The sequence below is a fragment of the Myxocyprinus asiaticus genome, chromosome 2, assembly GCF_019703515.2.
Source record: "Myxocyprinus asiaticus isolate MX2 ecotype Aquarium Trade chromosome 2, UBuf_Myxa_2, whole genome shotgun sequence".
Lineage (NCBI taxonomy): Eukaryota > Metazoa > Chordata > Actinopteri > Cypriniformes > Catostomidae > Myxocyprinus > Myxocyprinus asiaticus.
In genome coordinates this window covers 29,423,878-29,436,329 of record NC_059345.1, presented here as the reverse complement: position 1 = coordinate 29,436,329, position 12,452 = coordinate 29,423,878, and the positions used below count along the sequence as shown (strand labels likewise).

Sequence of the window (12,452 nt, the reverse complement as noted above, 5' to 3'; positions counted from 1 at the left end):
AACAATTCTCAATGGTTGCTCTGATTGGCTTAAACGATGGCGCGTTTTATGGCGATTGGTCGAAGACTCTGCGTCTTTTTTAATCGATGCGTTTAACAACGGAACTCGTGACGCAAGAGGATGTACAGAACTGCAAAGTTCCAGAGAGCCTATTTCCTCAATGAAGTCTGAGAGGGGAACAGATAAAAAGTCCATGTACTGGATTAAAAGGTTTTTGGTTATCAAATTCATATCCGATCTGTTTTAAAGCGTTTAGATATATTTTAAGTGACTGCGGCTGCCAGGAGATATAAACGATTGTTTTGGAATGTAAAATGGATCTGCCAGAGGAGATCCTTGCACATATTTTTTCTTTCCTGCCTTTACAGGACAAATGCAATGCATTTACTGTTTGTAAGGCGTGGTCTAATATCTGTACACATCCAAGCTCATGGAAAGACACAGAAGTCAGGTAAGAACTGTGGGTTTCTATTGTGTCAATGAGATGAATATAAATTATTTTCCATGGTCTCAAACTTAATCAAATGTTCTGTTCATACACTCCTAAAAAAAGAAAAGAAAAAAAGGGCCAATCCTAAAATGGCAAAACATTAAGCATTTAGTGGTCTTAACCACAAATCATTGGTAAGAAAATTAGCATGAATTAAACAAATGCACTCTTGGTGCACTTCTGTGCCACCATTTGCTCATTAACTTTTGCAGCAGTGAACTGTTTGGGGAAAAGCTGGAAACAGGGAAATTCACTTATATAGTCTTCTTATATGCAAAGGTAAAATCATAATAATATTTAAAATAACACGTCTGGGTGTACAAAATATATTCCAAAAATATCTTCTGGGATGTTTCTTTTTTTTTTTAAAAAAAGATTAGTCATTAGTTGATGATCTGCCACACCTGATTCAGCCCATTAAATGCCTGATAACAAGCTCATAAATGGAACCAGGTGTAATAGAGCAGGTAGAGATCTACAATATGCAGTGTTGTGAGTCCTGAGTTAGAGTGAGAAAATCTGTAAAAAAAAAAAAAAAAAAAAAAAAGTCTAAATATTATGCAGCGGTTGCTGTCAGAAACCGCGCAGCTAATCTGCGCCAGGTCAATTGTACCTGTACTGCTTACAAGACCCTAAAGGCAGAGATCCCTATTTCTCTATCAGCTATTAAGAGAGTAGGTCAACACTTTGAAACAACAGGTGATGTAGCCAGAAAGAAAGTATCTGGAAGGCCCAATGAAATTTACAGTTCTTAAAGACAGGAAAAAAAGTCTACAAAAACTGTCAGCAGAATTCAAGACCTCAGAAAACAAGACTCTTTCGAGAAGAACAATAACCAGAAGGTTATGTAATGCAGGTTTTGTCTCTAGAAGATGAGTTAAAAAGTAATTGCTGTCTCAGAAAAACATCAAAGACAGCATGAAGTTGGAAAGTTTGATTCAGAAGAGTTGTGTGGCATGATGAATCACGATTTGAGTTGCATGGTGATGCTCCAGAGAGGTCTCTTCGAAGATCTGGTGAGACATACAATAGTGAATGCATCTCTACCAGAGTAAAGCATGGAGGAAGAGGTGTCATGGTGCGGGGAGCCTTTTCAGCGGCTGGTACTGGTGAGCTCCTTCACTGTGAAAAGTCAATTAATGCTTTGGAGTACAGTAGAACATTACAGAATGGCTAGCTTCCCACAGTTGAAAAGTTGTTTTCCTCTCTGAGGTCTGAGAGGTGTTTTCTAAAGAGTAATGATCAGATGTTATTTTTCAACAAAATAATGCTCTTGCCCGCACTGCAAAGACCACCAAGAAGTGGCTTGAGAACAAGTCCATCAGACTCAGGCTTGGTCAGAGTCCAGATTTGAATTGGAAACGTTTTTCAAATACTCAACTGTTTGAGGCCATCAACACTAAGTGGAACAACATTGACTCTTCTTTCTGTAAAAAAGCTGTCTGGAAGTTTACCCACAAGGCTTAAACATTTAAAGAATAATCAAAATGGAAAAACTATCTCATAAGTTACTTTATCTATTTGTTCAATTCTTGCTAATTTCCTGACCAATGATTTGTGGTTAAGACCATTAAAAGCTTGATGTTTTGCCATTTTGGGCTTGGCCCAATTTTTTTTTTTTTTTTTTTTGCCCAGGAGTGTAGATCATAGTTTATTGATAAAACCAATAAATTGAGTCATTGTCCACTTTTCTTTTTTTTTTGGTCATTAAATGTCACATGACTTAAATCAGAATAAACTGCATTGAAATTATTATTGCTTTGTTTCTCACATGTTATATCTATTTTAGGTGTGAGTCAGGGACGAGTGTCCCTGAAAGATTTACTGCTCTTCTGCCACTGGTCAGAAATTTGAAGCTGAGTATGAGTCTGACTGATCCCGCCAATCGTAGAACAGGACTGTGGGTGCTGCGACAGGCAGTTGCCAAGGGTAATGGGCGGCTGGAGGGACTTTCAATCTGCTGTGTGGGGAATACACCCCTCTTTTACGCCGGTCAGGACCTGCAACAAGGCTTAGTGGACATACTGACGAATGGGTCATCACTTACTGTGCTTGACTTAAAGGGTGTTCCCTTCACCCTCAGTGACTCCTTCGTCAGGAGTGTAGCCATGCTTTGTCCTGCTCTGCGAAGTCTGTACATTAACAATCATTCTCTGGTGTGTGGCGTCAATGGCGAGACACTAAGGCAAGTGCTGAAATACTGCCGGTCACTCAATGTTCTTGGAGTTTTTCAGGCCAGTCTATCACAAGATGTTCTGAAAGATCTTCTGTTGCCTGAGCGACCAGCGCTAAAGACACTAAAGCTTCGTTGTGAACGCTCACTCAAATACACACCGCCTCTCTGTGACCAAATATGGTCAGAGTTAAAACTGAGACACCCACATCTTTGGGTGGAGCTCGAGCTGGACCACACCCTCCCCGAGTTGCATGTTCCAGGGGTTCTTCAACCCAGCATCCCAGTCCGATGTCTACGCTTGCTCACTTGGACGTTGCTGTTGGATGAGGTTCATCTAGTAGGGCAGAGTTATGCAAACACACTGGAGGTTCTGGAGCTGCAGACACCTGCCTCTTCTGAACTAAACTCTGCTTTGATATCCTTAGCTAAGCAGTGTGTCAAACTTCGGGAGGTTCACTGTTATTGTGTGGTATCACAAGAAGTGATAACAGCGTTTATCACGCACTGTCCAAACCTCTGCAAATACACACTCAAAATACATAAAGAACCTCACCCTTGGGCCTGCATAAAACTAAAGTAACTCTTGGGATACAAGCTCTCAAGCACTGTTTGTGCATGCTTGGATGATAATAATACAGTCTTGCATATTTGCACTATTTTTAAAGGCTTTGTACATTTCTGTGGTTGGGATCGAATAAAAACAAATGACATTACTCAGGTGTTTACTGAAAATAGAGCACAAAATGCTCGCTCTTATTGTGATTTACAATCCAATTATGTAAAGCATTACATTTAGCACATTCTTCAATCCAAAGTGAAAATGCTTCTTGAATTTCACAGTCAATGGTTCTGTTTTTCGCATCGTTCATAGTCGTTAAAACAGAAGTCGTAGAGTGCTGTGATATTTGGGGCAGAAAGATGGGCAGAGGTGCTGTTATTGATATGTTTGATGAACTTGAGTGTCTTTGTCTCTGTAGACCAAAGCGAGGGAGTTATCCTCTTGATACACTGTCAAGAGCTACAGAACACAAGACACATGATGACACACAACATGTGCACTAGTCTGCTGATTGCATGTATAATAATAATAATAGAATAAAATATTTAAATAAAACTAAACTGACAATTTGTGATATCACTTAACACCTCGTCTTCATGTGCAATATAGAACATAAAGCCCCTGAACTCCGCCTTCCACCCTGAGAGAGAAATGGGAATGGTCTTCTGACTCTGATAAGGTCTAGTTTTTTTTTGGTTTTTTTGCCTCTTTTACATGATTAAAAAAAAAAAAAAAATTTATAATTCTAATCTGCTCAATCACATTTGGGTCATACTGAACACACTCATCAACTAATAGTAAAGGCATTTTGAATGAATGGAAATGTTTTCACTTTCTCATTCACGCTGGATGTTGCAGAGGACACATACCTGCACAGCCCATGTGAAGTTGAAGATCCAAACCATACTCTCATTTCACAGAGTCATGTAATAATGTGTAGTCACCATGAACCCAGTGACGCTGTTCTCCTTCACAAGACATCCTGCAAAAAATATACCCATGTAATTCACAATATATTGTACAAATCAATGTACAAAACAATCTTTCCAAAAACTATACATGCACACTTTAAGGGTTGGGAACCGAGAACTGGTTCTTCTTCAGGACCAGTTCCATTTAAAGAACAGACCAAAATCTTATTTCTTTTTCACTGTACATCTTGCCATTGCAGTCTCTAGGCAAGATCATGATATCAACTTGGATTACACTTCCTAGAGCTTGACACATCTGCAGAGTGCTAGATGGTGCTAGGAAGTGTTATTGAGCTTGACATCATGATCGAAAAGGTTGCTGCTGTCAAGATTTATAATGAAAAAGGAGTTATATTTTGGTAGGTTCTCACCCAAAACCGATTGGATCACTTCAGAAGACATTGATTAAACCACTGGAGTCATATGGATTACTATTATGCTGACTTTATGTTTTTTGGAGCTTCAGAATTTTGGTCACCATTCACTTGCATTTTAAGGACCTATAGTGATTAAATATTCTTCTAAAAATCTTTGTGTTCTGCAGAAGAAAGAAAGTCACACATCTAGGATGGGATGAGGGTGAGTAAATGATTTTCATTTTTGGGTGAACTATTCCTTTAAAGTGCATTTCATCTGGAAAGCATCGCATTCTAATTTTTGTGTAAAAACATCTGACAAACATATTAAAAAGAGCAGATTTACAAATAGCTATTCTAAATCATAAACAACTTAATGATATCTGCTAAAAATCCTTTTGACATCTGCGAGGAAGTGTCTTATATTGCAGATGAGCAAACTCTAAATAATAAATTCTCTCATCATTAAATTATTGAATGAGGGCATTAAATGCAATAAGAATGGCATTTCTTATTTCCAGATATCTCTTCCTTAAAAGTACTAAAATAATTGTTAATGGGATCATTAAGGAACAAGAATAATTAAGATGAATCGGAACCAGAATTGTTAAGTTCCTTACAATTTCCATCCCAACACACAATGATCACCTTTGGCTTCTCAGCGGATGAAGCACCAGCAGTACTACTGGAGCATTCTTCTTGTGTGTTCTCTCCATCTTCATTCTCTGTCTCACTCTTTTCATCATCGCTCTCGTACTCGTCATTACACTGAGCCAGATAGTGTAGACAGAGGCCAGTCAAGTTGGACAAGAGGATGAAGAATGGCTCAGAGGAAAGGATCTCCCAGCACTCCTTTAAACAAGATGGGACTTACTGCATATCTGCACTGCTAAAACATCTAGACATACGTGTTAAACAGTGATATTCATGAGCACCACATCAACAATCACTTGACACTCACACTATGAAGAATAATGACAAAACAAGCATACTTCAGCAAATTCTAGTCTGTGTTTGACATGTTTAGGGACAAGAACAGATTGATAGTTCCTATATCATCATCAAACAAGAGACGGGTGATTGGACCTCACCCCTTATTGGGTGGACCCCTTCTCTCCCACTGGATTTCAGAGGACCGCAGAGCAATACGCACCTGCCAACATTTTTCCTCCTGATAGAGGTCAAAAGGGCAGAATTCAGCACATCAGCATTATAGTTTCTGATAAAGGCAGACATTCATTGATACTAGTGTGTTGTCTAATCTAATGAACAAAATTGTTTTGGCATATTTATTTTGAGTGAGGTAAATTGGCTCTATTTGTATTGTTGATATGGCACAATAGAAGCATATATTCTTGCATGCAGAGACTGCAAAGTAAATCTTACATGTGCAAAATGAAAAATAAATCACTTGAATACTTAATTATTTAAAACTTACTCTGGCTACATGCCTCTAGTGTGGGCATGGGACATGCCACTAAAATTTCTCCTTTACATCAATAATATATGAGCCTCCACAACAGCACAGACAAAGAGGGCCTTATAAATGCCTCTTCAGGCAGGGTTTATTTAACAATATATATTTACAATACTATGATGCCTGAACATGTACTTACCTTACATGCTTGTATAGGACAAGAATATATATTAGTGTACACATTTGTGTATGTATATTGGATTAATTATAAGTGAACACCTTAGTGTAGTAATAATAATAATGCTAAAACTGATGACTCACCTGTAAGAAACTAGGCAAGCAGATCTCTGAACTGTCTTCAAATTCCTGCTGCACCCGAGCCTGATAGCGAGGATCCAGGTACATCTCGTTCACCCACTCAAATATCACACTCTCCTGTAACAAACCCACCCACCCACAAATACACACTATGCTTTAGAAAGCACTATCAGGAAGAACATGGTCAGTTGGTCATGTTACACCCTAAACACATACACTGAAATTGACTTAAATCTCTTGGGATGTGTGTGTGATGGGGAACCGGGGGTTCAGTGTAGTGTCGGGGTCTTGGCAGGGAGGGTCCATGAAACCAACCACTCAGAGATAAATGACATTTCCCCTCAGTAAAACATCTGCCACCTAAAAGAAGCAGGCTTACAGTTCAGTTGATGAAAACAGGCATAAATCATTAATGAAAGGACAATCTATGCTTGTCACTAGTACCTGATGGAAGGAGACCGGGGACACTGCAAAAACACCAGAGAGTTCCAGCAAGGAAGCAGAGACATTACAATGCTCACAGAATTACCGAAAAGTCAACATGAAATGGTATGCGCAACCCATTTTATATCCATAATGTAATAATGTTCAAATGGATATTGAATGAGAAAAAAATATAGGGCAGCACTTGACTGTATCCTTTAGGAATTGATTGTTTATATGTTGGTGTTCCATACCAAAATGGAGCCAAACTTAAAAGTGAAATTACAGACGATTGTGGCCTGGCACCCATGGCATTTTGAGCAGGACATAGCGGCTGAAGGTCGAGTTTTCCCTAGGGAGCTGACGTATCCCAATGGAAACTTTTTTTTTTTTTTTTTAAATCTATCATAATTTTCCATTATTACCATAACCTTTTAAATTTCCATTATAGCATTAACCGTCATTAAAGGGATAGTTCACCCAGATGTGTATGACTTTCTTTCTTCTGCTGAACTCAAACAAAGATATTCAGAAGTATATTTCAGCTCTATAGATCAATTCAATGCAAGTGAATGGTGACCAGAAATTTGAAGGTCCAAAAAGCGCATAAATACAGCATAAACGTAATCCATAAGACTCCAGTGGTTAAATCCATATCTTCAGAAGCGACGTGATGGGTGTGGGTGAGAAACAGATAAATGTTTAAGTCTTTTTTTACTATAAATCTCCACTTTCGCTTCCACATTCTTCTTTTATTTTTCACGATTCGACTTCTTGAAAGGCTGCATTACCAACAAAAGCTATTGGTTAACGTTAGCCAGTTTACTACCATTAGCCAACAGCCTGCACGCCCAAGGTGACATCAGCCAACTCATTTCAGAAGCAGAACAAGTTATTACATTTTAAAGAAAGATTACAAAGACAAAAGGACAGTGTATTAAAGTAGTGTAGTAAATAGGGTCAGTCTTGATTTCATGTTGAGTTTATCAACATTATAACATCCACAAAACTATATATATATTTTTTTTATCAAAAGCAAAGTGCAATGGTCTATTAACTATGTTCTTCTATCACACACCATCAATGCTGAACAGATCCAGTGTTCCTCCATCTGTCAGCTCCCAAGGAGGCACCAAGTAGAGAATGAATGAAAATCTTCACCCCTCCAGCTCATCCTCATGACACAGCAAAACCTCTGCACAGGGAGAAATAAAAGAAGGGAGGGAATGAGACGTCCAGAAATCCTTTGAGATCACACCAGCTACACATCTTCACCCCACCTACACTGTAGTGACCCTCTGATTGGTCAAAAGATGGCTTACCTGTATGCTCATATTTAGCACAGGATATATCGACAGTTGCCTCCAAATCCACCTGCAACACTTCCGTTAACCACAGACGAAACTCCCCAAAAATCACTGACCTGATGTCAAACAAAGAAACACGTCTATCAGCAAATCAATTACAGAAAGTTGTGGGGACAACTTGAACTTTAACACACCTTATTGGGAGTCACGTGATGCCATGCAAGGATCGGACGTGTGAACGGCGAGCTCTGCGCACTTTGCTAGTTTTAACACTTTTAATGATATTAACCGGTAAGATTCGATACACTCTGTTTCATAAGTGTTCTTAAAAGACACTTACGTGCTCAAGCTGATACCCCCGAGAGGGCTGCAAGCCATGGAGTTGATTTGGTCAGAGAGATGCGGGAAATGTGGCAAGAGATGCTGGGCATGTCGGCAATGCTGACGAAGGTCGTTGCTGACTTGGAGGATCTTGCTGTGATACGTTGATCGTTCACTGCCATGGAGGCAGTGGAAAAACCACAGCATTTTCTTGTTCCCAGATTTTGCGAATTTGATGAGAGAAATGAAATCAATTCAAGGAATGCAAGAAACTTTTACATCAATGGAAGGTCGCTTTTGCATTGATATTCCTGGCCAAATTGAGAATAGATGCTAGGGAGGGCCGTAGAACATTCACATGCCCACAGCAAGCGATGTCCTTCATAAAGTCAATGGAGTAAGTCATTTTGTGGTACTCGCATTGCAGCTGAGTGGACCGGCTCACTGATCATTCACTTGAATGTTTGTGGAAACTGAGTGTTTTTTTGTTTGTTTTTTGCGCTGGTTCTGCCTAGCGACTGGAGTTTATTTTGCAGAGTGGCACACCTTCGGGACAGTTTTGTGGATAAATCTACACGCTCTTTGAGTTTGTTCCACCTATTGGCTGGAGTTTGTTTTATAGATTATCTTTTGCTGTGTAATTCTGTTTCACAGAATTTGTATTGAAACACCGGACTTGAGGAATCCGACGGCATTGCTGTGTAATGCTGGGTCCTCGTAGGCATACATGGACTGTTTGAGTTTGGAGGGATGGACGCCAGTTTGCACTGTCGTGCGCGGGGTTAATGCACATGTTTTTATTTTTTCTGTTTATTTTGTTCCGGGGGATGTTTGGGTTTCAATGGTCGCACCAATGTTGGAATGTGGTTTTTATAATCTTGTTTTTGACACACGATCTATTTTCTCTTATATGTCAAAATGTCAAATGTTAATATGAATGGATTGTCTCTCTCCACGTGGAATGTGAATGGGTTGGGGCACCCCATAAAAAGAAGAAAGGTTATTTATCTTCTTAAGTGTAAGAAATATATGACTTTAATCTTTTGATGGACTCGGTTCTTGATCATAGTGAAGCAAAACTGTGTAAGCCCCCTAGAGCAACATTGACGCTTCACAGGATGTGTAAAAACCTTGGTCTTACAGATATTTGGAGACTTTTGAACCCATCTGGTAGGGACTATACATTTTTTTTCATCAGTCCATAAGATTTATTCTAGAATAGATTTTTTTATATATCTAAGTCTCTCATTTCATCTGTTGTGGATTGCTCAATTGGAAACATTTTAGTCTCAGATCACGCCCTGGTGTGTTTAAAGGTGTTGCCACAAACGGAGAAAAAGAAATCATATAGTTGCCACTTTAATGTATCCCTTTTGCAAAATCCTGAATTCCAACAAATGCTAAAGACTGAAATCAGTGTCTATATGGATACCAACTGGTCCTCAGTATCCTCCGTGGGGTGGCTTCGGAGACACTTAATGCAGTTCTTAGGGGCTGGATCATACAGTATGCCTCATTCACCAGAAAATCCAAAGCACAAGAAGAGAATAGTAAAAGGGCAGAGGCAGAGCCGAAGCGCAGAATGTTGTCTAATGGTCTCAGAGAATTGACCCAATTGAAATACAGATATAATACTATTTTGTAGCGGAAGGTGGAGTTTTGGCTATTCAGGGCAAGACAGTCAAACTTTTAGTCTGGGGACAAAGCGGGCAAGCTTCTAGATATACAGTACTGTGCAAAAGTTTTAGGCACTTATGAACAATTTTGCATAGTGAGGATGTCTTAAAAAATAATGCCATAAATAGTTTTCATTTATCACTTAATGTCATACAAAGTCCAGTAAACATAAAAAAGCTAAATCAATATTTGGTGTGGCCACCTTTGCCTTTAAAACAGCACCAATTCTCCTAGGTACACCTGGACACAGTTTTTCTTGGTTGTTGGCAGATAGGATGTTCCAAGTTTCTTGGAGAATTCGCCACAGTTCTTCAATCTGTTTAGGCTGTCTCAATTGCTTCTGTCTCTTTATGTAATCTCAGACTGAAACGATGTTCAGTGGGGGGCTCTGTGGGGGCCATGACATCTGTTGCAGGGCTCCCTGTTCTTCTATTCTAATCTTTTCTTTTTGCAAAATTAATGTTTGGGAGTCTCACATTTATATTTCCTAGTGACCCTAAAGCTGAAGATATAAATAACCATCTTAAGACAAATGCTTTTGTGAAACATCTTATGTGCCTAAGACTTGCACAGTACTGTATAAAACAGAGAGAGTCTTTTTCTACCATTCTTTCAGTGAAATCTGCTGCTAGTGAAATATTTACCTCAGCCATTGATATTAATAATGCTTTTAAAGAATTCTATATTGATCTTTATAGTTCCACGTCTTCGTCTACTGATGAGGATATTAGAAACTTTGTGGAACCATTAGATCTCCCTAAACTGACGACTGAGCAAAATAATTATTTTGATACTGAGATAAACTTGGAGGAGCTTGGCGAGGTAATTAATCCGGGGCCAGATGGCTTTCCCACTGAGTTTTTTTTTTTTTAGATCTTATGCTACAGAATTGGCTCCACTTTTGTTAGAAATGTATATGGAATCATTAAAGAATGGAAAACTTCCGCCAACCATGACACAAGCCCGGATCAGTCTCATTCTTGAAAAGGACAAAGATCCAAGCGAGTGTAAGAGTTACCGTCCAATTTCCCTGATCCAGTTAAATGTAAAAATATTGTCAAAAATTCTGGCTAACTGATTAAGTTATGACACCTCTTATACATAAAGATCAGGTGGGGTTTAGCGATAAGAAAGGAGGAGGATTTTCCAGGGGTGGTGGCGGGTGACGTGGCGCATAAGCTTTTGCTTTACGCAGATGATATTTTATTATTTTATTCCGACCCCACTAGATCTGTGCCTTGCTAAATTCTCAGGACACAGTCAGTTGGTCTAAATCCGAAGCTTTGGCTCTGACAGCGCCTTTCAGTGGCCCAAACAGGGCATTCAGTATAGTCTGCACATGACATCCCCGTTCAGTCGCGAGGATTTAATATAAAAAAAAAAAACATTTTGAAGAGAGAGAAAAAAAAACAATATTTTTTTTTTTTGAAGAGAGGAAAAAAAGATTTTTTTGAACAGAGAAAAAAAAAAAATGTGAAGATAATTTTTTTTTTTTAAGGCTTAGGCTCAGGAAGGAACCGAGAAACAGTTTTTTTTTTTCACTCTTATTTTTTATTTCCACCGTGCTTCCGTACTTCTTTCTCTCAGATCATCCGACTGCAGAAGAAACAGAATTCAGGACTCATTTAAACTCAGTATCCAATCCCTGACTGATACCTGTTGAAACTTGTACAAGTCATTTGACTTGCTGTTGAAATTAAGCTGAAATAGTTCTGCTTGTAGGCTCTCCACAAAGCTCTCACTCTGCTTCCCTCACTGTGATCTGACAGTGAGGAAAGGGCTCACAGTCCAGCAAGACATTGCCTGAACAGAGAGAGGTTCACAGACAAGGCAATAAATGCACCTCTTAAAACCAGCTTGCTTCATCTCTCACAAGCAACTGGACCATACCCTTCTCTGTTCTCTTGTTCATTATTACTGTATAAAAGACTGTCCAGGTTATGTTAGATCATTCTGTATACACACTATTAGAATAACTCTCTTTCCTCTGTCATACGTCTCTCATGCCATTCTGTATTGATTCATCCCTCAGATTCGAATTAATCACGGCGAGTTCACCTCGTTTCTCTTTCTTATTCTTTACCCGTTTTAGAATCATTCTCGCTTTTCTTGGGTGACATGTCGAAGAGCATTGCTGCTCCTGCAGTAGCTCTAAAAGGTGATTGGCTCTTTTACCTGTAAGGCGGGACTTCTTTTTCTACATCCATTGACCGTTCCAGTTTCTCCCATTCATTTCAATAGAAGTTGCCGGTCTCTGCTAAATAATAGTATCGAAATAAATTCGTTGGGTGATAAAATTGAAATATCATTCTACCGTTTACTGATTTAGTCAAACATAAAATAGTGATATTACTGGAAATTCGAATTCTGTTTCCTCTTATCAGTCGCCTTATTAAAATCAGTGGTGGGTTTAAAAAAAGAAAAAGAAAAAAAAAAC

At 38.9% G+C, this 12,452-nt stretch overlaps 1 protein-coding gene and 1 pseudogene across 2 annotated transcripts; one reads left to right on the top strand and one right to left on the bottom strand.

Moving 5' to 3' along the window:
• Positions 1 to 116: 116 nt before the first annotated feature.
• LOC127413873 (F-box/LRR-repeat protein 8-like) lies at positions 117 to 3,904 on the top strand. Of its 2 annotated transcripts, XR_007892707.1 has the most exons (3): positions 117 to 451; positions 2,280 to 3,742; positions 3,835 to 3,904. XR_007892707.1 is itself a non-coding variant. In XM_051651407.1 (2 exons), the coding sequence occupies exons 1-2, from the start codon at positions 315 to 317 to the stop codon at positions 3,244 to 3,246; spliced, it is 1,104 nt and encodes a 367-aa protein (XP_051507367.1). In that variant the 5' UTR covers positions 117 to 314; the 3' UTR covers positions 3,247 to 3,904. The 2 variants fall into 2 exon arrangements, 1 of the variants encoding a protein (XP_051507367.1); XM_051651407.1 differs by having other exon boundaries at positions 2,280 to 3,904.
• On the bottom strand, positions 3,507 to 12,135 carry LOC127413864 (prolyl 3-hydroxylase OGFOD1-like; annotated as a pseudogene).
• Positions 12,136 to 12,452: the final 317 nt, after the last annotated feature.